This window comes from Chiroxiphia lanceolata, chromosome 6 (genome assembly GCF_009829145.1).
Source record: "Chiroxiphia lanceolata isolate bChiLan1 chromosome 6, bChiLan1.pri, whole genome shotgun sequence".
NCBI classification, from domain to species: domain Eukaryota; kingdom Metazoa; phylum Chordata; class Aves; order Passeriformes; family Pipridae; genus Chiroxiphia; species Chiroxiphia lanceolata.
The window spans coordinates 11,090,173-11,117,735 of NC_045642.1; the positions used below are offsets into that span (position 1 = coordinate 11,090,173).

Below are 27,563 nucleotides of genomic sequence, written 5' to 3' on the forward strand. Positions count from 1 at the left end.
ACTCAGTGTTTTGACTCGCAGTTCAATGCCCAGATGAGGCTGTAGGATCAGGAAGAGCTGCTCCATGCCCTACCCTGGTGCCCAGTTTGGATGATCAGGGAACCGGGGTGGGCACAACAACACAGAGAGGGGGGACAACAACACAGTTTCAGCTTCAGAACTTAATGCCAGGTCCGAACAGTTGGTTTTCATTAACAGCTTTAATTCAGCTAAGCTTTTAGCACCTTTTCCTAAAATATTGCTTGTGATCTTCTTTCTCTCCACTGGGGTGTTTTTCAGTTTTCATGCTGTGGTAGTCCTTTACTTTGGTTTAGTCTCCTGTACTGCTAACAGTTGAATTGCACAGGTTTTCAGCTCTACTCAAATGTGGAGATTTTGAGGAGCTGGACTTTTTTTGAGAGGTACGCACACAAAAAAATGTAACCATATTCCTTGACAATTCATTAGTTTAATGCTTCCACAAGAGGCAAAAGATAAACATCATTTAACCCAGGCACAGAAAGAAGAAGCAGTTTTTACAGACACCTTTTCAGACTTGCATTTTAACTAGGCAAAGAGAACAGAAAGGTTTAGCCACATAAGAACAATGATATGAGAAGATAAGGTGACTATGGGGTGAGAAAAAAAATTATTATCCCATAGCAGAACAAATGCCTGAAGTTTGCTAAAGTAACAGAACAGAAAAGAATCACTGGAAATTGTTCAGGTAGATAGGCTGTAAACATCAAATAACCATAATTAACCATTTCAGGTGAAGGTATAAAATGCTCTGAGCCAACAGATTTAAGGAAGTCTTGAATAATGTTTGAACCTTACCTCCAGTGCAAATAAGAGAAAACAGGATATTCTTCCAGTCTGAAGCCACATTTACCCCATTCCCCACCCACAGTGATGTTCTTTCAGTCCCTTTCAGTGTGAGTCAAACAGGCTGTGTTGTAACCAGGTTTGACCCTCAGCACTGTTGGGAGGAATGAGCCACTGCCCTGTCCTGCCTTTGAGCCAGTGTGGACAGCAGTGACTCACACTGGATCTCCCTTTCATTCCAGCCACAGCTGAGACCACGAGGTTATTGGGAGCAGCCTCCCATTAGCACAAAAGTGCAACTTTATAAAAAGAAAAAGCGGCAAAGATGAAGAACTGAACTTGGGAATGAATAACTTTTGCCTAATTAACAGATGACCAGAAGAGATGTAGTAGTGGAAGCTTGAAAGGATGTTGCTTTGTTTCCCCAAATATAATGCTATTAGCCCAGTTTATCCTTAAAAGCAGCACACAAGGAAGCACAGAAAGCAGAACTTGGGGTCGTGACCACTTCTGTGTTATTGTGGTTATTGTCAAAATCCCAGTTCCTGTCCATCAACTGAATATTCAAATCCAGTTTTCCTTTTTTTTATTTTTTTTTAATAAGAGCTACAGACGTATTAAAACCTGATGTGTTTGAGGTAAGGAAAGCTGAAAAGGTATTAAACATACATAAATGTGGTATAGTAGTAAGAAATGTGACAACAAAAGCAACACTGATAGTGATCTTCAGGTAAAACAACCCGAGTAAAGCAATGTTTATCAGATGGAAATACTTAAAACTGAAATTCTTCAACCAGTTGTGTTGCTTATTTAGCCTGGATGCAGATGCTTTTCCCAAGTAAATTATGTTATGTTGATAAAAATTTATTAGGAAGTTGTACTGATGAAAACAAGATATCTGCATTTTATGCAGCTAAAATGCTTGAACCATGTTTTCAGACTTCATCCTAAGAACAATTACACTCACCAATCCCGAGATTGCTTTATATGAGCTGCTAAAGTTTCTAACAGTGAGGCCAACAGGCACTGCTGACTAAGAACTTTGGACCATTTTATTCTCATACAGTTGAGCAGCATTACATGGTTGCACGTGATTTTTAGGTGTACAAGGAACAGAAAACCTGGCACTAGTTGTACACTGCAGACGTTATGCTGGGGCACTGAAGAGCCTAAGTCCAGTCTCCCACCACCTGTGTGCAGCCCTGTTTTTGGATGAAGAACGTGTGCAATCACTGCAGGTCCCTGTGCATGACACTGGCTGCCTGTGATGGTGACTGGAGGGCCAGAACTCTGCTCCTGTGTCTCGATCTCCCTCGGAGCAGCCTTATTTCCAGGCTGCTTCCTAACAGTCTTTAGGTTTCTCTCTCTCTCATGGGGCTCTTGCAGGGCTGCACAGCTATAGGAGGTGATAAGGAATTCATTCCTCCTTCCCTTTAGTGCCATTTCCCTGCAATCACCGTTCAGGACAGCAGGTACATTAAAAAAGGTCCTACCTTAGGGACTTGCAGGCCTTTGAATTGAGCAGTGCAAGGTTGGACTCACAGGACCCACTGCTGCCCCTGGCCTCGAGTCTGTTTTGCTGTGGAACTACTGCAGCTTTTACAATACACAGATGCCATCATGGTATTACCTTTAATCCTTTCTGAATGAGTAGTACTGTGTCTTAAGGATGATCAAATAGAAACGAGATTAAAAGTGATAAATATTCCAGTAGCTGTATTTTACTAACTGCTCCATCACAAATAAATAGTTTAACATGACATGATTTGAAACGACAGATTCCAAGTGGAATAACTTCTGTATAAATAGACAGCTTGACTTCCCATTCAGCTCCGATTGACTAAAATACAGACTAAAACAAAGGTGTAAAAATATGTCAGAAGTAGGACCAGAACCCAGGTCTGGTGTTTCTACCACTGATTCATAAGAACACTTCCTTTTTTCAAGTAAAAAATTTCCCTTTACATGCAACCAAAATTATCTGCATAAACTTCTAAGTAATTTGAACTGGCATATCCACATATTCCCATTACAAAGCAATAAAAAAAGTGTTGTCAACTTTCAAGGCAAAATTTGTCATGATATAATTAGGCTCATTACAGTGTACAATAGTGATTTTGACACCATGTTTTGTACTTGCTAGATTAAAAAGCATTCATCTGTTGTTCTTCACTGACATCCTACATAACAGGAAGTAATTAATTAGTCACCGAACAAGATTACCCGATTTTGGTTTTCCTTGTTTTCCAATATAACTGCTGAAACATTAAGTTAAAAACTGTGTCAGAACACCCTCCAGAATGAAAGGGTAGCCTTAAAATTATGCACCCCATACAAAGTGTTAATGAATAAAGGGTTAAACTTAGGAGTGCTGAATGCCATGATTGGTACTGAGGTTTGCAGGACAAAGCCAGGTGCGTGTGTACTGTCAGCATCTGTGGCATCCTCAGGTGCATGTCACAGATGCACTGTGGATGTTCTCTCTTGTTTCCCAAGCTACAATGCAGGGCACAGTTAAGACAGTATGAAACAAATATTACATGATTCTAAGTTTGCATTTAATATTTACAGCAATTTTAAAAAGCCTAATGTTCCTGGAAACTGAAACCTTTGCAATGAGAATAATGCAGGAGAAGACAGCAGCAAACGCTGTTTACCTTCCACAGATACTCTGTTTTTTCTCTGTACTGCTCAGTTCTGTCCTGGTAGCATCAAAGACAGATGATTTGATGTTAATTAGCATCTTATCCTGCGTAGGGGTGAAATGTTCTGGTTTCTGTGAGTTCGTAGCTACTTTGACAGAGTAGAAATCTCTTCTGTTCTCATGGCATCGGACAGGAAACTCAGTTCATTGCACAGTGTCTCGTACCTGAAGGCCATCCGGATCTGTGCAACATTTGTCTTTCGAATGTCATTTCCCTCAGGCCCTTCTTTACAATAATTCACCCCTAAGAACTTCTGTTTTTCCTGTGAACGGGATTAAATGCGAAAAGGAAGAAGTCAGTTCAACTGCTTTGATTTACTGCAGAAATGAGTGTTTGTTAGTTGAGTGAGTCCAGTACAAGTGAAAAGAGCAGCTTTGACCAGCTGGCCATTGAACTCTACTTCAGAGTCTTAACCAGTTTTGGAGATTTTAAGGCCAAGATTTATACTTATAATCACTCAGAAGTGCACTCAGTCTGGCTTGCTAAAACCCTTGGTGCTAGTGTTTGGCCTTCACTGCTACATCTTTCATGTAAGAGGTCAAAAAGAGGCTTAGGTTTCCTTTGTTGCACAAGATGTTGCACAAGAGGAAAACGAGTAGTTGTCACTAAGGGAGTATTGGAAGAAACAACAGAATATACTTCTGAAATCCCTTCACATAACAGCTCCTCGAGAGAGATGTTCAAAAGTGACAGACAAGAGGATGTTCTAAAATAAGTCCTAGAGAAAGCCTTGGCTGTATAGAATTTTAAAGCCAAAAGGGGATTTAATCTAATCTGACTGCCTATCTAAACAGGAATATTTTCTGTAGTTCTCTCTTCTAAGGAAAAATATGTCTTGCTTATGACAGGCAGTTTGTTTTTACTTAATGCAAGACATGATGTATAAAATTACTGGCAATGACATATCACCCAAATAATTAAAAGTTTGGAACTGGAGACAGAACTGAGTTTAAACAGGCATCTGGTCTCTCTGTATGTTTTGGGAATTCCAAAACAAAGCTAAAGGGGAAAAGTAACATTAATACTTTACATATAAGGAAGACTGCATAGCAGATAGTCTGTGAATATTTCTGGAAAAGAGGACAGGGATGTGCATAAATACACCACAGAAGCACCTGCTATTCAGTGTTCAGACTGCTGACTGCTCAGTTCCAACCTGTCCTAACATTCCCAAAAGGGATTTTCCAGCCATAATTACCTTATCTGACAATCCACTCTGTAGGACACTGTTTCTGGCTATCTCACACAAGTCACAGGTACTTAGTTTCCACACCTGGGCTGCAATGGCATATTCTTCCATGAGAGCTTCCTGTAGCACCAAAATACATTTAAACTACATGTGAATAAGATATAAATGGGAATATGTACTCATTACTAATTAAGGAATTTATACATGCTCTTTAGACAGCTGTGAAAAATTAGAAGTTTAAAACTTTAAAATCACAATTACTATGAACATAACTGTTTATTTCAAGTTTCCCAAGGACTTCTGTTAAAGAACTAATAGGCACGGGGGATCCAGTTGTCCTAGTCTAAGAAATTACAGCCTGCAGTCCAGATCCTTAGAGGCATTTATTAGGCAATTCCAGAGGAGATCCCAGGGTATATAAACACTTTGGAGGACCTAAATCTTCACTGAATATGCACATGGACAGGTAGCAGGGCAGTGTCTCGCTCCGGCCCTTGCACACCAGGTGTGGCTCTCGGGGGCTGTCCCAGCTGAGGCCCTTCCACACTGGTGTGACTGGGCTGGTGCTGTGGGACATCCACACCGAGTCTTTTCCAGCAGAGACAGGTCCCAGGCCAGGAGCCAGCCCGGGTACAGCACACCAGAGCTCAGCCTGTCCTCGGGACACAGTGGCTGTGGCACAGCACGACTCCAGTCGGTGCCAAGCACAAAATGAGGCCATCAGAACCAGTGACCAGGTCCTGCCAGGCCACCCAAGGGCAAGAATCTGTTCCAGTTCAGTGAGCAAACAGCTCATATATCATCTTGAGATTCCACATCATGTTTCTGTAATGTACTTCCCCAGATTTATTAGTAAGGAAACTGGACTTTCCTGGCACTCTAGAGGCTTGTTTATGAAGGCTCAAACCTCCCTTCAGCCTCATCCTTCATTCTATACTTCAACAGCCAACACTGGAGAGGCAAGAGTACAAAAGATACATAATTAGGAAATCAGACATCTCCCTCTGAAGCCTAACACTGCCTGAAAATGAGGAAGAGGAATGAATGAAGTGACTGAAACACATGACACTGTATCCTAAGCACAGATACAAAAGAGCTTCCAGGTCATTCTGGACCTGCATGGTACTGTTGCCAAATTCAAAGCCAATGCTTTTTTACAACTCTTACCTTTGTGTAATGAAACTGCATCGGATCATCTGTGGAGAGAGAGACATGCAGTCCCTTATGGAGAAATTCCCTTAGTGGATTTTTGGAGTACTCCAGGAATAGGCTGTTGTTACTAAGTGGAGACATGGCAATGGGTATTTGTGCAAGATAATAAAGGTACTGGAGGACAGGACTCTGCAAAACAACACAGTTGGCATTTAATGGTGCTATGGGATAATGAAAAAAAGAAGGATTTCTTTTGGATAAAATGGAAACAGCACTACAGAGGGAGGACTAAGATAAAAAAAGTTGACATTAAACCCTGACTTCTCTAGAAAATACTTAAAAGTCTGAATTTTAAATGTTACTGATCTTTTTAAAAATAATTTACACTCTTCAATATATGTCACCTTTTTAAAATCAAGGTGATGTAATACTACTGTCGATTAGTAAATGTATATAACTATTATATTATATTGGCACTGTATTTGATACTAACTGTATGCCTTCCCCCAAAACCTGAAATTCATGCACAACAGATGTACAGGAACTGCTAAGCAATTTGTTATTTTCAAAGCTGCAGTCCAATAGGTCAATTTTAGGAGCAAAAGAAGTTTTAATTGATTAGAAGGCATGTGTTGCTGTTGTACGTAATATAAATGATCTGTGATTGCCTCATCTTTATTATTATTTTGCCTTAACCAACCTAGGAACCTAAAAAGTGCCTTTATGAGTGTTATTATTTGCAGTATCTGCTATGCCAGCTTATTGCACCAGGTCAAACAGGAGAGAGTGAAGAGGAGAATGCTTTGGTCACACACAGCCTTAGTACTAAATTTTAGGAATTACTAGTTGTGAGCATAGTATCAGACATGATTTTAGGCCAACTTTTTCTTTGTTCTTGGATATGTTGAAAAATACGAAGATTTTTCCAGCATTAACCAAAAAAAAAAAAAATCCAACTTATAAGGGAACTCTTTCTAAAAAATTACAGTAAATTCAGTGCAAGTCTGCCACCCACTGACCAATTATTTTAATTATGAAACAGTGCCCTGCAGATGAGTTGAGTGATGGTTTTTATTAACTACTGTGCCAGGAATTATAACGTTTGTTCTGTCATAACAGTCAAGTTCTGTCTAAAATACTGCTGTGTTGTTCAGCTGGGTTAAATTTCTTGATCAAAATAATCAAACCCCGAATGAACCCTGAAGTACAGAAATGCCAGTCAGGGAATATGACCTTTGTCCCTGTACAGAAAAAAACAGAGCTTTCCTTAAGCTCTTCTGGGACCTAAACCAGAGTGTAGTAACAAGTCTTGAATTTTTTCTGTGTAATTTTAGCTCTGCTTGGAGTAACCAAAAACAGGTGCTGCCAAGTCTTTCACATATCTGAACAGTTGATCTTCCCTGTAAAGACATAGCTTTAAAATACATGCTTAGGAAAAGCTCTCTTTTTGTAGCTTAAGAAATAGGAAGTTCAGTTGAACTTATTTATTTCATTGAATCAAGAAATAGTTTGGTTTAGAAGGAACCTTAGACATCATTTATTTCCAACCCCCCTGCTGTGGGCAGGGACGCTTTTCACTATACCAGGTTTCTCAAAGCCCCATCCAGTCTGGACTTGAACACTTCCAGGGATGGGGCATCCACAGCTTCTCTGGGCAACCTGTTCCAGTGCCTCAGCACCCTCACAGTGAAGAATTTCTTCCCAATATCTAATCTAACCCTGCCCTTTTTCAATTATTCCTTGTCTATCACTGCCTACCCTTGTGAAAAGCCCCTCTCCAGCTCTCTCAAAGCCCCTTTAGGTACTGGAAGGTGCTACATGGTCTCCACGGAGCCTTCACTTCTGCAGGCTGAACAACCCCAGCTCTCAGCCTTTCCTCATAGGAGAGATGCTCCAGTCCTCTGAACATCTTCATGGCCTGCTCTGGACTCTCTCCAGCAGATCCAACATGTTCTTGTGTTGGGGTCCCCAGAGCCCCCGGCACTATTCCAGGTGGAGTTTTTGACCAAACTGAGGAGTTACTTGTGCCTTGCTAAGAAAGTTAATTAATGGGGCAGCCCAATAACTAATGTGGGGTGCCCAGATAAAGTCAGTTTGGTGGCTGCTGTTTGAACCAGTGACTGATGCCTAAGCACACAGTGATTAGTTTAGGTGAGCAACCAAACAATACCTTCTTCAAGAGCAATCCATGAGAGATGTTGTCTGCAGTCAGGAAGGCTGACACAAGGTGTGTGATAGACCCAGCTTCTCCACAGTGAGGGCGAAACAGGAAAGTGCACATGCCTCTTTCCCTGAGGAGATTAAAAGCAAGTTCCACTCACAAAAAATGCACTGTTCTTTATCTGTTTGGTATATAATTGTCATTAATGTGGTAACTTAGCAGAAGAAAGTTAAAAGTTACACATTGTCATAGCTGGACGTGACATCTAATCAGGCCTACCTGTGGGCTGCTGTCTAAAGGGGCCCCTTCCACCCCCTGACATATTTGTGTCTTCCTCCTTCTTTCCTGCCCCAGTTACACCTCATTTAGCACTTGTCTGGCTACTGGGTGAACAGTTACTGAACAGAATTCAGTTGAGGGAGCTGACAGATGGAAAATTAAGTGAAGCCATGCAACTTGTGGGCGCGAAATTCCTCATTCAAAATGAGGGAAGAAGTGAAAGCACATTGCCAAGAGTTACCTAACACTACCTGTGTGAAGAGAACCTGCCATCTCACCAGGTTAAGTGTAGCATAAAACCACACCCTGAGAAGCAGAGATGACCCAGGAGTGTTAGGTATTACACTAGACTGTAATTTCTAGAATTATGTTATCATCTATACTAACAGCGACGTTGGGTTTTAGGTTTTAATGGACCCTGTTATTCAGTGTAGACAAATGTCCCATAAGTATTTGGAGATGTTCAAAACAAAGAATTTCAACAAAGAGTGCTACAGTATAAGGCAATTCTAGGACAGATGTTTAGTAACATTTCTCCTGAAAATGGATGTGAGGATGTAATTAATCCATCCTCACTAATACCACCAAAAGTATACAACAGTCTTGTCATGGACTGGCTGTCTGGACTCAAATGCTCAGTATGTTTAACAGGGTGAACAGTTTTACTGACTCATTGATGAATTGTGTCATTACCTCACGTAGCTGTAAAGAATATTTAATGATTATCGGGGGGGATTTTAAAACAGTAGTTGAAATGACCTTGAGGTAAAAAAGAAATGTGTAAGTTCTGACAGAATCTGTCTTTGGAATAGAAAAAGCATGTAGACTACAGAGAATGTAAAGGAAGTCAGGAGAAAAGGATGACTTAGATAACTAAGTCATGTCTCAGTGTGTCCTTTCCATTACAGAATTAAAACTAACAACCAGGCCTGTTTGTTGCACATACAAGGTAATTTAAGGTGGGTGGTCTTATTATGAGTTTGGATCAAATAGGATGATAGAGAAAGAAATGCTTGAAGTAGCAGTGGCAGAGAAAAACTAACATTTTAAATGTTAACTTGGATGAAATGGTAAAATGACAAATCTATGCACCTTTTGTGAGAAAATCCCCAAACATTTTACAAATAATGATGAAGCAAATCCTTGCAAGGTAAGTGATGGCACCATCAGATCAATGGACAACCTCACTGTGCCTCAGTTGGAGTCAGTTGTGCAGGTCACTCAGTGAGTCAGCTGCAAATTTAGCAACATAACCTCACGCTGAATTTCAGGCTTTACTGAGCCTGATGCCAAAACCTGCTTTGACAGTCTGACCTCACAGTCAGTAGTGTAACTCCCTGCATTACTTGCCCAGACACTGGGCTCAGAGGTAGTAAAACTGAGTGACTCAACAAGCATGCTAAAATAAGTTAGCTAGAGGTGCAGTTTATAATTGTGTCCTACTTTGTCTGATAGCAGCAGCCCTTAAACCAGTATTTCACAACAGAACTTAAATTACTCTTAAATTGCTAGGAAGCTACCAAGAGGCAGGTACATTATATTCGGAAATCCACTGTGAAACCAAGCAAAGATCAGTAAGTCAGCTTTGTGGGGTTTCTTCTTTTGTTTTGCTTGATATATTCAGCTTTAAGGAATTAAAAAAACCCACAAAAATACACACAAATATCAAACCAAGATATTAATCTGATGACTTTACAATTTCTGAGTATTTCATTTGAGTTAGTTTTGTAGTTAGTATTTTCAAAATAACTCACATACTCCTCTTGGACTCTCTAAAATAATTCAAAATAACCTTTGCTTCAGAAGATATGTAATCTAAACATGTAGTTAGAGACCAAGATACTGATTTTCTGGAAGCTTGCAAAAAGAAAAAAATGACTACTTACCTCCTAAGGTTGTTCAGCAACATGATGTTCACATACATATAATACAAATAATAGCTATATGGGGGATTCTTCTCACTGGTCCAGAGGTCAGGGTTAAGGCTCTTGTCAGAGAACATATGGCCACTGTGCTTGGATTCATCATCAACACTGTCAAAGCCAGTCACCTGGTGGGAGGAGAGATTCACAGAAATCAGGGTTTTCAAGAAGCAGATTTCAAATGTCACTTACCCTTGTTTCAGGACTTGCTTGAACAAAGCCTCCACTCCCTCTTCCTTCATCTCCCTCCTGTGCCAGCAGTCCTGCTGCCCTGCCCTCCTACCATGCCATGCAGACAGCAGGAATAACATGTTTTCTTGAAAGAAGTTTCACCCATTTTTTAGTTCTGAGACAAACGGGAAGCCCAGGTGCACAAAAGCCTTCAGGCTCCTGTGGGGGCTTACAGGGCTGTAGGACTCCCTCAGATCCAGACTATAATCCTTTGATTTGTTATTTGATAAGCAGCTGAAGGCCAGAGGCTCCCAGGAAACCTCAGAGTTCCAATCTGGGGCACACTCAGACATGTCTCTCTTAACCTCGTCCCAGCAGCAACATCCCCACCTCCCTCCTGACTTCCACCAGGATCTACACAATGCTTCCTTTCAGCTGCCTCTCTTTTGGAGGCCAGTCCCAGAGGAAAGCTCCAAGTACACATCCTGGACTGAGATGCAGGAGAGCATGCAAACATTTTTGGTCATGGCTGAAAGAACAAATAAATAGCTGTTGAGCTGTTTCAGTGGAAACAAACAGCAACTATTTCACAACAGGACCTCACTCAGACTTCTATTAAATTACAAGCAATAAAATAATCTAATAATACAAGCAATCCATGGAGAAGGAAACTTTTTTAGTGTTTGGGAACAGCTGTGGATGAAAAAAGAATTATGAGTAGAAGAGGATCCATTTCATATAAGACACGAAACCCAAACATACTTACATATTTAAGGAATAGGTGCAATTCTTTGTGGTCTTTGGGATTGATTGTTGCTTCAAACAAAGGTAAAAAGATGTTCTCCAACATCTTCCCAAAACTAGGCAGAATATTTTTAGACCTAAATATGTCACTGAAGGGGAAAAAATAGACGTATTTTTTAATTAGCTTGCATTTTCCTCCACTTTCATATTTTCTGTTATTTGTGTATATTCTACAGCTTCAGTTCCACCAGGACTCAGAAACTCAAAGTTTATGTCAGGGCAGGGATCGTCTTTGTGCTCTTTTTCCTGCACTGCCTGGCACTCTGCTTCATCCAGGCTCTGCTGAAGCCCTCAAGTGCTCCAAAAATAGAGGCAGTATGCAGGGGTAGATGGTGTCTAACAACAACCTGCTGCCTTGGTGACCCTTTCCCTTACAGCAACCCAAATACTAATGGGAGATAAGGAATTACCTCCCGTGAAAGCTGCTGTTTTCTGGGGCTGTAACTACTCCAAATGAAAGCAGAATGTTCTGCTGTAGTGAGCCCCTCAGAAAAGAGGGACAGTACTTCTGTGAGCCCTTAAGGGCATGACCTGGACTCCAAGTGCCAACTGCACTGCGTATGCAAGAAATTGCTATGTAAGAAATTAAAGGAGAGAAACTTTCTCCCCAGTGAGAAAGTCACTCTGGGGGATATATGTGACTGTGACAGCTCTGTCTCCACTCATATTCCAACGATGCCATTTCCAAACATGAAGCTCAGCTATTAAGGCTGACAAGATTATCAGGGGAGACTGTATTACAATACACAGTATTGGAAACAATGAAATCCCAAAGGATGCTTAAAAACTAAGAAAAACTGATACTGATTTAAGCTTGCAAATCATCAGTCTGGGTTGTGTTTCCAAGTTCGCTGTCATTCAGTCACCCATCTTGACGGTAACAATTTTACAGAGCATTTTCTACTCCTTCATGGAATCGATTTATGGAGTTGATTTATCTCATTAGTAAACTATATTTTAACTTGCCTTTGAATGCAGTTTGATTTCACCCAGTTGTAATTTTTGGTTTCAGTGTCTTCAGACTTACAAATAATTCACAGTAGTTTCGAGTAGCTTCATAAAGAGTAGATTCAAACCCCATCTCCTCTATTCCACCCCCAGACTGTCAGGAAAACTGCACCAACGGCCAAAAATAAATTCCCCAAGCTATTGCTTACAAATAGAACTACAGGACGGCTAATGAGCCATCTAAATATTATCAGAAATAAAGTCATTGGTATGATTTCAAACTATGAAAATTACCAAGAGCTCCTGATTACTTACTAGATTCTGGGAACCTGAATTATCCAGCGCATATTAGGGGAATAAACTTTATGCTTAATGAACCATTTTGCCAAGTTCAGCCATTCATCTGGAGACCGTCCATAAATGGATAAGCGGGGTTCTGTATACTGGTACTTACTTTCTTCTAGTTCACGGGCTACTTCCTAGTAAGTAATAAATATATTTGCTTTAATATGGATACTGAAGATCATTTACAGCTAGTAATAGATTTATCACTGTATTTTCCTCAGACCAGACATAACTGTATTGACACCCTTTAAAAATAAAGGGAATCTCATGTCTACTAATCTATTATTTTATTTTAGGCATCTTAATAATCTACCACCAAGCTATCTCATGTCATTTGAGTATAACCGTATATATAACTGAGTATAACTAACACTTAGATTTAGAGGACAATATTCTTGTGCAGTTATTACTAACACCCTTGTCAGGCCTATGTTTAAAGTTGGTAAATCAGAGTTACACTATTTAAACTGCAGTAAATGTCTACATAAAATATGCAGACCAATTGAGGATCTGACCCAGAATCCATGGTAGTAAGCAATTTTAAGGAAATTCATTTTAGACAAGTACTTCTATGCATTTAAGAAGAGGTGACACTACATCACGAAAACTACTGATTTTCTTGTTCTGAGAAATTAATTTGAAGCCTGTTGCAGGCATGTGCAGATAGAGATTTCTGAAGAGGCACTTCCCTAGCTCCTCCTTCCCCAGCAGCTACCACTAACCAACTACATCCTAACAAAATATTAAGCCAGTGATTTGACCCTCGGCCACTCTCCATTAGTTTGAAACTGCCCACAGCTCTGCTTTGAGCTCATACACAGCTTATGTGCATGTTCCAACTCATCAAAATATTCAGAAAGCAGCAGGGGCTGACTTAGCAGAGTCTTTCTCTGAGGAATTGCTGGAGCGAGATCGGTACTTGGAATCACTTAACCACAGTGTTACCTCTAGACACAAATGCCATCACAAATCTATTCCAAACCTTCATTTCTCTACAGCTGGAAAAGCTTGAAACTTATTTACCTTGACCATACGAGCAAAATATTCACCACCAATATAGTTCTCAGTTTTCAAATACAAGTCCCTCAGCTCACTGGCACCAACTGGATTGTACTTGGAATTGAATTTGTCAAATCGATGAAATGTTTGACGACCCTGGAGGAGGAAAAAACCCAAGTAACCATGGTTTTAAGAACACGCAATAGTTTATAAATTAAATTGCCTAGCAATAAAAGGCACAAAAAGAAAAAGCCTGTGCAAACTTCCTTCAGACATGCTATGTAGTCAAATTCTGATTTAATAACTTATCACGCAAAAACTGTAGAACCTAGAGTTTCACACTTAGAAAATGTCTCTTTTTCTCATTTATTTTGTCATTTTTCTAGACTTACTGCATGAACATCTAAAGAGTCCACAGTGAGGTCATAGGGGTCCATGTGAAGGCTTTCAAAGACTTGCTTTAAAGTCATCTTCCTGCCTTTTTTCTCTGCAACAATCCTGTCGGGCTCCGTTTGATAGGTGTGCTTAATAAACCTCAGTAAGTGCTTCTGGTTCATGCAAGCAGCAGCGTGGATATGAGTATCAACCTGAAATCAAAAGGTTGTTCATGCTTATCATCCATAAACTTCAGTTAGCAAAGTATCCATGTCAGTGACAACAGCGACTAAAGCCTTCTAAAATATTCCTTAAGTAATAAATGGATTCTTGCCTAAGCAAATCAAAATGTTTCATAACCCTGAGATTTTGATTTGGGGGGAATTTAACTAAAGTAACCCTTAATTAATAGTTTCCTATTTAAATAAGAAAATTTTCAACAAGATACATTCTAAGACCCTGGGTTCAGATTAAATTGGATACTTCCTTAATGGACACCCTGGTCCTTTATTATCCTTTTTTTCATTCATGAATCAACAAAGTCTTTCTAGTTATAGACTGCAATTATAACTATCCTTTCTGACTGAAAGGACCTGGAGTTCTCAGCCATTTCCAAAAGCACAGTTCATTTTTGTATTTCAGCCATATGAAGTATCTTAGGTCATCAGAACCAGAGAACATACGCATGAGAGATTTTTGTCACTATTTTTTCCAAGTTTAATTATAATACAGCAACTCATAATGCTGATTTATTTTTCAGATCTCTTCTCTTTTCTTAGATTTCCTCACACACTAAGGGAAGTGCATATTCTAACTAAAGACCAGAATATAAACTTAATCCTAATCACTTAATTGTTTATCACTGCCTAATTCAAATATACCAGACACATTAAAGCTAAATGAACAAGCAAGAAACATCTTGCTATCTCAAAGTACAGAACATAAAGTATGTTACTAACACACAATAAATAATACTGTGTCTAAAACAGTAAAAAAAAAAAGCTATGCTTAACATATCACAGTCCTCAGAGCACTTGTATAGATATTTGAGCCCAAGTGCATTTTATACATGAGTTTATTCAGGTTAATAAACATTTTCTGGTTTAGCTTTTTGTTTACTATAAACTATTCTTGGATCAGTGAAATACTGTTAGACTTGGTCAACTTGTATGGGAGACTGAAATAACAGTTAACAGATGCCACATAAGCTGTAAACATTCAGGAAAAGCAAGTCACAAGCACAGAATACAGGTGTAGGGAACCTGAGTAAGTGTAGTTTATTTAATTTCAGAATGCCCTGGCCTCAGCAGTGGCTCAGCCACTGGAATTAATGAGTCTTGAAAAAAAGCCAGAACAAAACACAACACTTCCTCTTTATTTAAATCCACATGAATTCGCTGCTGTCAGGAGAGGAAGGAGGGAAAGCAAGGACGGGTTTTGTTTCTTTTGTTTGCCTGTATGCAAGGATCACATGACACGGGAGTAGCTGCACTGCTTTTAAAATCCTGCTTCCCCTTGAGAAATCATTCTCTCTGCCTCTGCCAGTCAGTGAGCTCCTGTGACACCTTCTCCACTCACCACAAACACATCACATGCAGCCCTCCACTCAGCTAACCAGGTTTATTCTGAGAACCAAGATCTTCCTTTGTTGTTTTTTTAACTCCTCCTTCTCCCTAAACATGTATATATCCCAAAAGTTAAGAGACCTTTCTGAATCTCCTTCATGCTTTTTTTCCCAGAGAATATGCAGTACTTTAGCTACCTTTTTTTATTACCCAGTATATTTTGACCTTTAAGTAAGCAGCAACTTCAGTAACAAAGAGTCGTAAGACTCAAGTCAAAAGTCATAAAAGTATCACAAAGCTTTTTGACTTCATTGTTTTTTAAGGAGCAATGCAACTTTCTGGAAGGTTTCAATGACTCGAGCTTTGAGCTACTCAAGCATATCATAAGTTACTGTTTATGCTCTTGTGTATTTTCACCATTCAGGGTGAAATCCTAGCTAAATGAACACAGAATCCTCAGACATAGCATAGATGGGCTGATTTGGTGAGGGATATTGTCATTATTGCTGTTGTTATTTGAAATGTTACCATGCTAAGAGATTGTTACTAATTTCATTGTTATGAAAGGCTTCTACTAAAAGAATTTCAGCACACTGAGTTCATATAGTGACAAATGCCCCCTTTGCCTCTTCCCTCTCCCCAGAAAAGACAAAATCAGTCCCATTTTAAGCTGTTACTATTTTGTTTTTCATATACTACATGAAGTAAGCTGAAGCTTTTCTGGGCCAGGAGCAACAAGCCCCTGCCACAAGGCGTACTTGCTTCTATTTGCAAACATTCTGCTTGCATTTTCAAATTTGCTACAGTGCCACTCCAGCCCAGTTTCTCCTTAGTGGAAAAAAACAGGGCTGCATGCCTTTAGCCAGATTTCCTATTGCATTTCTTATTCTCCCATCCCCCCAGGACAAAACCTTTCACTCAAGGTGACATTAATCTTCAACGAAAGGAAAAACAGAATGACCAACAGAAGCCTGTCTTGGAACGCAACATTATGTCTTCAGTGAACGCATCGGTTTAAAAATGAAAACAATTGTTAACATAAAGGTTTAATTCTTTTAATTCCATCATTCAAGCAGTGGTGGACGTCAGTTTTCTTGCAATTAAAGGATGGTAGAATTCCCTTCACTCAGCAGTTCTCCATGTAATGAAGACAACCTTTCTTCCTCTGCACCTTTCAGTTCAGACTAAGAAGGGGCCACCTTCCTTTCCTTATTGACTTGCCCATCCCTGCACTTCTGTCTGCAGGCTTTGGGCTCACACACTTCTCAGTCAAGGTGGCTACATCTGTGTACGACTTACAGCTTGAAAGAGTTCCCATTGCCCTCCAAATCATGTCTCACCAGCACCAACTTCCATAAACCACTCTGCCTCCTCCCTTATCTTCCCACATTCCTTCCACTGTCTCTCAGATCTCCACAAAACATCCATCTCATATCTATTTGTGGATGCTTATCTGTGCATATCAGACACAGTGTTGCCCTGAATTAGGCACATGAGCTAGATTCACACTGAGAAGTGGCAAGTACAGCAAAAAGGAATGCCGAGGCCGCCCCAGTGTAACGCCACTGAACTTTCCTGGTGTGTGGGTTAGTTGTACCCACAGCTGCAGCTACTGTGTGTTCTGAACACACAGGAGCTCTGGGCTGCATGAACTTGGCACTGAATCCTCTGCAGGCTTTACTTCAGTGCTGGATTGAAAGGAAATCATTCCACATCCCACTGCTAGATTCCCTGCTCACCAATACATCCATACTGCCTTAGCTCTGCAGATAAGATGGCAACAACACGCTCGATTCTCTCCTTGCAGTTCTGTAACAGGCATGACAGAAGCACAAAATACTCTGCCCTAGGGTAGAGCAGGAATGCTCCTGGCAGCAGAAATAGTCCCTAGAGCTCATGATCTTGCCTAATTCATAATTATGGCATCCAGAGCAACCCAGAAACCGGGAGAGACAAGACGAGAATCCCTGTGCCTCCAGCTTCTTGTTTGGCTGTGCTTGCAAAACATGGAATCAATCCCCAGAGTGTTTGTATTCACATAAGTACAAAAATACACTGCTGTGAAGAGAAACAAATCTCTTTTTCTGTTACTTTGATTACTAAAAGAAGGGATAGAGGAAAAGCTTTCTTGAGGGTCTCTACAGAAATTCTGCATTATAACGATTGATGCCTTTACACCTGATCGTAGTTTGTGCTCACTTGCAAGACTGAGGGTGGACACAGGGATTTATCTCAGCATCTATTCAAGACAGGAGGGCAGAAGTAGCACTCCCAGTGCTTAGAAAGCACAACATACAGCTCTGCTGCCAGTTAACAGTAGCAAGGCACCACCACATGTCATGCTAACCAAGGTGCACAGGGGCATTCCCTTTGGATCTCATGCTAACCCATAAGTCTTCCCATTCACATTGGTTGATATGATGAAACTGAATTTCAGCACCAAAGTCAGTAAGTAGGTACTGAGGAAAAAAGAAAAATTAAAAAAAGAAAAAAAAAGAAGCTAACAGAATGAATCAAAGTTCAGGGAAGTTAAGGTACAGATTCAATGTTCATTCATGAGGCTTGTAATCATATATTTAAAAAGCAGACATCTGTTAATTTAATTCAGTATTTAGTGAGATCTGTAGAATTTAGTATTATATAAACCCACTCGAACTTCCTTTCTTACAAGTAACAAGTGGTATTTCAACTCTGTGGTCATAAAAACCAGCTAGAATTTACTTCCTTCTTGTCTAACCAATAGTCATTTTAAAAAATCAGTTGCAAGAGCCTAAATGCAAACAGTGAGTCACAGCAGCAGCCAGCTATTGCAATACAGCCCTCAGCAGGGCTGGGTGAGACACTCCAGCAGCTGCCTTTGTCCTCACCCAGTTCCCCAGCCCCAGCCAAAGCTCTACTGCCACACAAGGCTGGGCACCTGAGGGAGCCTAGGGGCAGGAGAATGTGACATGCAAGGGTCACTGCTAGGACATGTCCCCTCAGGTCTGGTTTGCTGACACACTGAAATAATGGCTACACAGAGAAAGAATATCGGAAGAGGCTTAGGCTGTTATTGTTTCATCTTTAGAAAATTATATCAAAGCTATTTGCAGTGAAGGAAACCTCCTGCAATTAGCAATATTTTAATAAAACTAAAATAATATTCAGGTGTAGGTCCTTTATTTGAAGGTATATTTCAGCTAAAAAAATTAACTGTCTGCTCTGAATTATCTGAGGCTGTTGGGCACAGACGTGTTTTGGAAGCCCTGCTCAAAGAAAAACCCTCACCTACTTGCTTTGGAGAGCAAGACACCCTGGTACCCAAAGGTTAAAACCCAGTTCTGAGTTTGTCTGCCATAGAGCTAAACTCTTATTCCTTAATTTCTTCCCTAGTGCAGGCAAACCAGGAGTTATGTGGAGAATGTGTGTTGACTGCACTGTGCTGTGCATCAGCTGGAGGACGTGGGAGAGCCCTGCTGGTGGCACACTCAAGGGTCTTCTCTAAAGTCAGCACTGTCCTACATAGACAGTTGTCCACCTCCTGTGGGGAGCCAAGTGGAGCCAGCCACACTGTCTTACCACCTGTGGATTCTTGTCTGTCTAGAGAAATATGGGCATCTTTATTAAAGCGCAATTTTCCAAGTCCATCTTGATCAAAACATATCTTTGGTTGCACTCTGGTTAGGTTCAATTCATAAGATATGCACATACACAGGATTTATGAAATAGGTGAACTCACTGGAGGAAAACTCCTATTAAATCTATTAAATTGGGGAAAAAAAAAGGAGGGGGAGGGGGCAGGGGAAAAAAACCAGTAACCTTTGGTTGTCATGTCAGCAATTAATCCTACAGCTTTCTACTGTACCTTTCTAAATGCAGTAATACACGTTCACTGACTGACCTTGCCACTGCATTCACAACTGTTCTAATTTTGGCATTTTCCACCAGTTACTTTGGCTCTTTTATACAAGCAGACAAGATTTTACCAGGATCTCCACGTTAGTGTCTGAGGGGTGTGATAGATAACTTCACCAACCCTTTTGGAAGGTGAAGCTTATTTCTTGCTTTCCTTGTGAGCAGTATGCACTGTCTAGGATTGACTAACAGAGAGACAACTTGAAAACACAGGTCAAGAAGTGTTGCTTTCAAAAGTTTCACTACTGATACTGTTATTAGGGAGGAACCACTTCAGGGAAGTTACAGTTTCAAACATTACTTGGGTCAGCAAGAGATACTGAAAAAAGATTATTTGGGGGCTTACAGGAACTCTGTCTTTCCTGAGCGCTTCAGAAAAATACTACTTGTAAGCTTGCTTCATAAAAATACTTTGAGCAAGATTAACTCTGTGCAGCAAGAATTTTTAAAGCAGTAACTGGCAGTAGGAATGATCTCTGGCAGAGGACAGCAAGCTTGTTCCTGCTCTCTTGAATGTGGGTGTTGCCAGAGGGGAAGCAATGCACATTTTGTGCTTTTGAACAGCATGAATCCATTTGTAGATGGACTTATTTAACAGTATATAATTTAAAAGTAATTAAGATACGCCCAGAGACACTGGACAATTGCTTTGAAATCAAAAGCTGAACTTAGCAAGTACAATCCTGTTAATTACAACTTCTAAGCAATCGAATTGGTTGTGGGAGTTACCCGACCCACACCTCTGTCCTCTGTGTGTGTCAGTCACCATGTGTTTTATTATTAAAGTCCCTGTCAGCTAGTGAAGTGTTTCATCTGAATGTGGCACAAGGAAGTATCTTGTCCAGGGTTATGTCAATTTAGGAGCTGAGTCTCTGCCACTTGAGCCCTGCTTGAGTGAATTAGCTGACAGATCCTCCCATCCCTACACTTAACAGATGGAAGTGTGCAATGCATTAGAATCTTCCTGACAGCTCATCTGCTTCTACCCTTGTGATGGCCACTGGAACAGCCACCAGACACTTTTGTTTAGCAGATTTTGTCTTTGACAGTTTGTTATCACAACAGTAACAAGCATTCAGTAGGCAGCAAGCACACTAAACACTACAGGGAAAAGCCAAGAGGACTTTTTCCATGTACTAGTACTAACCAAAACCTAACAACAAGGATTAGTAAACCCTGAAGTTACAAAATAAGGATTGCCATTTCCACTTGCATATAGAAGCAATGCAAAATGGACCTGAAGTGGTTAAAAACACCAGGAACAATTACTGCTTTGTGAAGAAAGCTCACCTATCAAACCAAACCATTATTGCTCCAGTAACTTCCTCTTCACTTCAGGAGAGGGAAGCAAATGAAGCAGCCTAACACTGTTGCTTCCACACTTTGAAGAGAACACAGCTCCCATGGGTGTGAATATGACAGGAAATTAAATCAGCTCCTTGATTTCCTACCTGTCTCCTAATTACATCCCAGTGTATCTCAGAGGCAGCCAAGACTATGACTCAAATAACAATCTTTTTACTTAATATTTCGCAGACTTTCTGTACCAGATCCTGGTGGCAGCATGAACCCTCAGTTCAGTTTCTGTGGGAGGCCTTTTGACATGTATTTAAATATCTATTTTCAATATGAAGTGCAATAATTATCTAAAATCTATACAGCTGTTCCTACTACAGTCTAGTAGGATTTACCTACATGAAAGCAGAAAAATGCACTTGACTGTCTTTAAGTGAGTTCATTAAAATTAATTAAACCTCCATGCGGATATTTTTATACATAATCCAAGTGAGCTTCATTTCATTAACTCTGTTTCACTGCTTTAAAGCAATCTACATACAATTAAGCCCCTTTGATTCTGAATAAGTAAACAAATTAGTTTAGCATAATCCATTTAACCCATTTACATTCAAGTTAATTTTCCTGGAGTGTTCCCATGTAGAAAAATGTTAATATCCTTAAAATAACTTAATTTGATTGAGTGGTATGCACACACCACTTCATGCATATCATCTACACCTCCCATAAGAAAGGCAAAATTGCTGCAACTCCTACTAAAAACAATGTCATGCCTTTAATCCTTTTCACACTTACCTTTCTCACATTATAAAAGTCTCGATGGGGATTACTCTTTAGTTCTTTAAATTCTGACATTTCATTTAACATCTCATGTAAACTAAATTTAGACTCTAAAAAGTTAAGCCTCCGGTGACAATATGTTTTTCTGCAAAAGAAAACACAAAAATTAACTGTAACTTAAAACTACTTGTATTTTAAGTTGAGAAAGAACATCGAAGTTTTCACAGTAAAATCCTCAACATTTATTTGCTTTTTCAATTGAATATGAGAAGTCAAGATAAGATGTGATATACTTTTTTTACACCTTAAGAACACATTTATCGTGTGGAAATACCTTTTTTTCCACAATAATTTCTTGTGCCCTTTTTAGAAAATCATGCTGTTTTGTTCCTGCTTGCCTACTCAGAGCTCTGCCTTGACTTTCATCTTCTGTCATGTTTCTCATTCTATTTTTAACCAATGACACGGTTTTTCTCTTCACCATCTGTCAATTCATATTGACTCTACAATATTTTGGTAGCACTATTAATGTAATAGCCTTCTTTTTCCTGCTTTATCGTTGGCAGTCTCTCCTCAATGGGACACAAATCCCATTACGGTTTTGAAAGTCCAATTCAAGCACGGTCTCACTTTATCCCACACTGATCAAGCCCTGTTTGCCCACTGCAGGAAATCTTTTTTGGGTTATATTAGCCAAGAGACCAGAAGCCTGAGGAGTAGGGGTGAGATTTCATCAATTTACCAGCAGCAAAGATTAAAGAACAGTGGTTCTTGATCTCCAAGTGACCTCATGTGTGATGGGCATAACTGAGAGGAGAGCACTTGCTGCAAACAGGGAAACAATACCATAAGAAGAGCTTATGAAACAGGATTACTGGAAAGACCTTTTTCTTTTGCTTTCTGCATATTTATCAGAGAGTGGGAATCAGCCTGCAAAAGCTTACTGTGAAGAAGTGAAAGGAGCAGATGATGGCTCCTACATTCCCAAAGGTGCTGAGTGTTCTAACTTGTCCTACCAAGGCCCTTCTTACTTATGGCTTCCTGTTAAGACTGTTAACAGTTAACTTAAACCTTAGAAGACTGTTAACTTAAAGCTACAAAAAGAAGGGTCTTTAGCATGACTTTTGTTGAGTTTTTCCTCCTTGTCCTTTTATTGTCTCATTATCTGTCCCCTGGAATATAATGCACTGGAACTGGAAATGCATTTATCCATTGCATACTGTATCTAAAGCCTACTCAAGCTAGCACAGATTTGGAGCAGGAGTGCTGATAATGCTGGCAGAAGCACAGGGTTTTGCTCTTGAAAAAGGGCCTAAAGAATGGGACAGGTCTGTTTAGCCCACGTGCTCTGCCACTATCAAAGCACAAGGCAGACAGACAGACACAGGTGTCAGACACAGACTCGAGGGGGAAAGAATGCATCAGGTGTGACCAACTGTTCACATTGCCAGTGGTGATCTCTCCAAGGCAGAAGGACTTGGAATGCAGTGCTGGCAGAGAGGGCAAACAGCTCAGAACAGTCTGGGTTCCTGATTAGTTCCACCCTAAAATGGATTCTTTTCCTTTCCTGGTGCTGAGGTCATGCTGTTTCCAAGCCCCAGCTGGGAAGTAAGCTTAAAAACTGGATGCACATGCTTTCATTATGCACTGGGCAAGGACACTGCTTTGTCATGACTGTGGCTGTAGTGACTGTACTAGACAGGTATATTTCCAAGAGACTTTCTTAGAGACTTCCCAGGAATTTGATGGTTCCGGGATATTTCAGGACCTATTTTGATTGTGTAGGCATGAGGCAGTTTCACAGCATATGAGCAGTTATTTCACATCTGGAAGAAACTGGAAGTTTCAGTTCCCCTGCTTCAAGAAGTTTGGGTCAGATTTGAGTTGAATGCAAACATTTGACCTATTTCTTGCTGTTAACTGCTTCTTATTTTGCCAGGGTTGATGCAAAGACACCAAAGAAATTAAATATAGCCATATGTGGCATCGTATTTCCTCCTTTTAAGTTCTTCCATGATGCATTAATGCTCAAGAAAGGCAAAACAAAACATTACTGAGTATGTTGAGGACTTAAGTATCCCAAAAGAGAGAAGTACTAAACTAAAGGTAACTAGCAGCCTGAAAGGGCAGAGAATAACAAAAGAGACACATACGTTGGACCATCTGCAATCAGAGCAAGAACATGGCTCAAGTCAAGGGTGTAGGTCTCCAGGTCAGGATATGGCAAGCTACGAGGTTCATTGAGTTCCATCATTTCCTTGTTATCATAAACAAAGGGAATGCCACCTTTCAGCTTGATAACATAATCCAAGTTGTCTGGAGCATCATCAAGATTGTAAGGATCTTCATTTTCTTCTGGGGGTGAATGGAAATCTGAAAATAAATTTACATCACATTTAGAAGAAATAACCTACATAAAAGGCAAAACAATTACAAAAAGAACTTTCTGCTTCTATAGTGCTTCATTTCCAGCAGATCTTCATACTTCCATTAAAATCACATTTTCAGTTACTATAAAAGATCTGCTGTTACAACACAGCTTGATTCTGACAGGTTTGAACAGCAGTCCCTTTCTAAATTAAGTGCCTATCTTAATTCAAATGTCATATGTTATAAGAGTTCTCTGAACCAATGCATACACAGATTTAGTGCTATTCTTTATAACGTATGATGGAACAATTTTCAAAACGAGTTTGCAGAAGTGTTTAAACTGGGATGGTTGAAAAGTACAGTTGAGATTTTCAAACAATAAAATAGTTGTTGACTTCATACCCACCTTCATTATTTTCTTTTCAGCTTCTGACTCACTGTAGCAATTTTGGAAGTTTGTATTTAACCACACAGTAATGCAGCTGTTCTCACAGTGAGAACAGCAGTCAGGAAAGAATAAGCTGTGCCTTCCTGCTTCACCTCTGCCCTCTCAACTGCCCTCACCACTTCCTCTTGACCATCAGTGAATGCACCTCACTCATGGCTGAGAATGAAATGACTGAAACACTGGGGACTTTTCTCCCTCTCATCAAAGCAGTGGCCAGTTGGCAGGTTTTGGAGGGGCCTGTTTAATCAGTTGGTTCTGTTGTGTTTTGATTGGAGTTTTTCGGTTTGTGGGAGTTTGTTTGCGTTTGATTTTGTGGTGGTTTGGGTGGGGCTTTTATTTGGTTGGTTGGTTGGCTGGGTTTTTTTGTGGTGATGGTCTTGTTTGAGGGTTTTTTTAATAAAACCTTTTTTTTTTTTTTCCAATTGCTTTCGAATAGAAGCAAGAAGCATAGAAGCCAAAGACAGTACAACACAACTCTAGTTTTTCCCTTGACCAGAATCAGAAAGTACCAGAAGCACAGTTGGGATTTGTTCAGCACGGTTTTGTAATGCCTTTACAAAATGACAGTTTTCTTTTCCTAAGAATCAAGTAAACACACATACTTCTGTCTAGGAGATTCAGCTCATGTGAACTCAAATGTTATCGCTCATGCTAGTGAACATACATCACTTCTTTTACAATATCTTACTAATGCAACTAGCACAAAATAAGCTTCTTGACTACATTTATGTCAACTGAACTACGTTCTTTGGCTCAAGTCTTATCAGTTTTACCTGCTCAGTTAAGCCAAGACAGAAAAGTAATTAACCAGTCCTTTTATTGACCCAGAGCACCTGAACGTATATTATAAACTGATGCCATTCTTATCTCTAATATTCGTAACTATCTAGCTCAAACTTGTGCTAATTAAGATATTGTGTAATGAGATTTGCATTGTAAGTTTGAAATCATAACTTTAAAAGAGTTGTTATCGTAATAATAGCTTGGAAATATCTCCCTGGCAGCTGTTCCAAAATATTCCTGTCTTGAATATTCAGTATACTGTCCTCTTTACACTCTTACTGGATAAAAACCACTTGAAAACACATTCATTCACCCTCTTTCAACCACTGAGCCAGAAGGTAATTGATTCAAAATGTCACTTCGTGGCTGAGAATAAACTGCCAGCAAAGTGGACACATCTGCAGTGGCACATCTGTACAGACCAAAGGTGGCTCCTCGCAGGCTAATCCAAAACCGAGCAGTGCAAACAGCTGAACACACAAGCAAAGCTTTCACAACACAACCCACCTAAGTGACAAATATAGTTTGTGACATACAGTGGGCGAATATGTTCAACCTAATAAGCCTTGTTGAGAGATCAGAGTTTATTTACCCAGGCAGAATGCCCAACAAATATGACTACACAGCTTCCAGCCTTGACCTGGCAACTGTACCCTGCCTGCGAAATTCCTGACTCAGGGCTTGCTAACTGGCATGTCTGTATCATGCTTCCATTTACGATGTAGATAAGCTCATCATCCCTTTTATGCCTTAGTTCTGTGTGCCAAGATGATGACTTTTCCCTTTAAACCATATCCACATAGCTTTCTCCTGGGGGAACACAAGTGTACTACTTAACATCCCATTTGCTGCAAGAAGAAAATAATCAATGAGAGTCTAGAATGGGTTTTTAAGTTTTGACAGCTTCAAAGTTTCAGACTAGACCCAGGATTTATAACTCAGGTCTGTCAGTGATTCTCCACTCACTAACAGAACAAATCACAGAGGCAAAGACACTCCGAAGAGATCACCACAAAAATCCAACTTCCCTTTACTACAGCAGTGCACGGCTTTAATTCTGTACTTTAAAATAATTTTGAAATTTTTAGAATATAATTCAGTATTTCAAAAAGGACATTGACCTGGACACACTTCATCTTCAACCTTCCATTTTTCATCCCGCATGCTGCACAGGTACTGAGACGTTGTCCTCGGGAAGCGATGGTAGGCAAGGCGGGAATACTTTTCTCGAATGAGAAGAGCTTTCACCAGGCTCTTGGCAGCTTGTTCATAGTCATCAACTGTCACCTGAAAGGAAAACCCGGATAAATACAAAAATAAAACAGCCCCATTAGCAACAAACTGACTCCACGCCAGCAACAAGGAGACCAAATTCCCAGAAGTATTAGTGTATGACCATAAGGATCTTGCCCCAGGTGTCAGGAAGCCAGTGATAGAAGCAGAACTTAAATACCATAGGCAAAACAACACACACAATTTTTTTTCTTCCTACCATACATTACCCATTTACTGAGTATCTGATTATGTTTTTTACCCAATATATTACTATAAAGAGTATAAAACAACCTGACCTTAACTTTAACCGTTTTACAAATCACTGCGTCCACAAAGCAATTTAGAGTTTGTTGCAGAAAACCATCATATATTGGCATTTTACACTTCATATACATATATGGGATTTCTTTTTTCCCCCCCTCCAGATACAGAAAGGGAAAAACCAATGGTTTCTTACCCCTGCACAGTAGTCCCCACTAATTGAAACTCTCTGGAATTCTGGTACATCATATGGCACTTGGACTGGCACAAAAGCACTTGGAAGAACTGGTGTTGCTGGAGACAGGACAGGATTGGCGGGTGGTGCTTTCCATTCCTGAGATGGAATTTGTAATGACAAAGACTGGGATCGAATCATCTTGAAACTTTTCTTCCTAGGAATTCACAGTATAAGACAAAGTAAGCCATGGTATAAAACACTAAATACACTGGAAAACTGACCACATCAAAGAAGTCACTCCCTAGAAAATTTTGCAAATTAAATTTCTCATACCACAGAAAAAAATGTCGGTCACAAAGTATTTGTGCTTTTAGCTTTTTCCTGTTGACATTTCCCACGATATACACTACACACAATTGCACTTACCCTCCACGTGAATCCAATATGCCATAATTTATTTACAACCACCCTAAGATGCTCTAAGGTTTTTGTTTCACTTCTTACAAATTCAGTTTCAGCAAGTCACTGTACCGAAGGAAAACGTGATCACTGTCCTCACTTTAGTAAGAGTCAATTCTTAGAGACTGGCAGCATCAGAATTTGTGAAGTATGAGACAGAAACAAGTGAATGTTACCTATGGTGAATCTCTTAAGTTATCATGCTGCTACACACTCTTCTCATTCTTCCCAAAACAGCAAGACTTAAATCTCATCTAGTTGTCAGACAAGACTATGCATCAAAATGTCACATACAGTCATTGAGTTAAACTTGTAAGAAAAACAAGGAGCACCTAGTTATTCCTTAGGCAGTGTTTGATGAGATTGGAGCAAAAGGTTGATGTTGTTTATCAGAGTGATA

At 39.9% G+C, this 27,563-nt stretch overlaps 1 protein-coding gene across 2 annotated transcripts in view; it reads right to left on the minus strand.

The window, feature by feature from the left end:
- Positions 1 to 428: 428 nt before the first annotated feature.
- The window catches only part of AMPD3 (adenosine monophosphate deaminase 3), a 32,622-nt gene continuing 5,487 nt past the window's right edge, over positions 429 to 27,563 (minus strand). For both annotated transcript variants that reach the window (XM_032689999.1, XM_032689998.1), the window contains exons 3-15: positions 26,723 to 26,918; positions 26,112 to 26,277; positions 23,543 to 23,762; positions 21,405 to 21,534; positions 13,872 to 14,066; positions 13,504 to 13,635; positions 12,451 to 12,614; positions 11,150 to 11,276; positions 10,177 to 10,340; positions 8,021 to 8,141; positions 5,866 to 6,039; positions 4,708 to 4,818; positions 429 to 3,771 (exon numbers count right to left, since the gene is read on the minus strand). In XM_032689999.1, coding sequence (XP_032545890.1) covers positions 3,595 to 3,771; positions 4,708 to 4,818; positions 5,866 to 6,039; positions 8,021 to 8,141; positions 10,177 to 10,340; positions 11,150 to 11,276; positions 12,451 to 12,614; positions 13,504 to 13,635; positions 13,872 to 14,066; positions 21,405 to 21,534; positions 23,543 to 23,762; positions 26,112 to 26,277; positions 26,723 to 26,918 — 2,077 coding nt within the window. In that variant the 3' untranslated portion in view covers positions 429 to 3,594. The remainder of the gene's footprint in view (positions 3,772 to 4,707; positions 4,819 to 5,865; positions 6,040 to 8,020; positions 8,142 to 10,176; positions 10,341 to 11,149; positions 11,277 to 12,450; positions 12,615 to 13,503; positions 13,636 to 13,871; positions 14,067 to 21,404; positions 21,535 to 23,542; positions 23,763 to 26,111; positions 26,278 to 26,722; positions 26,919 to 27,563) is intronic.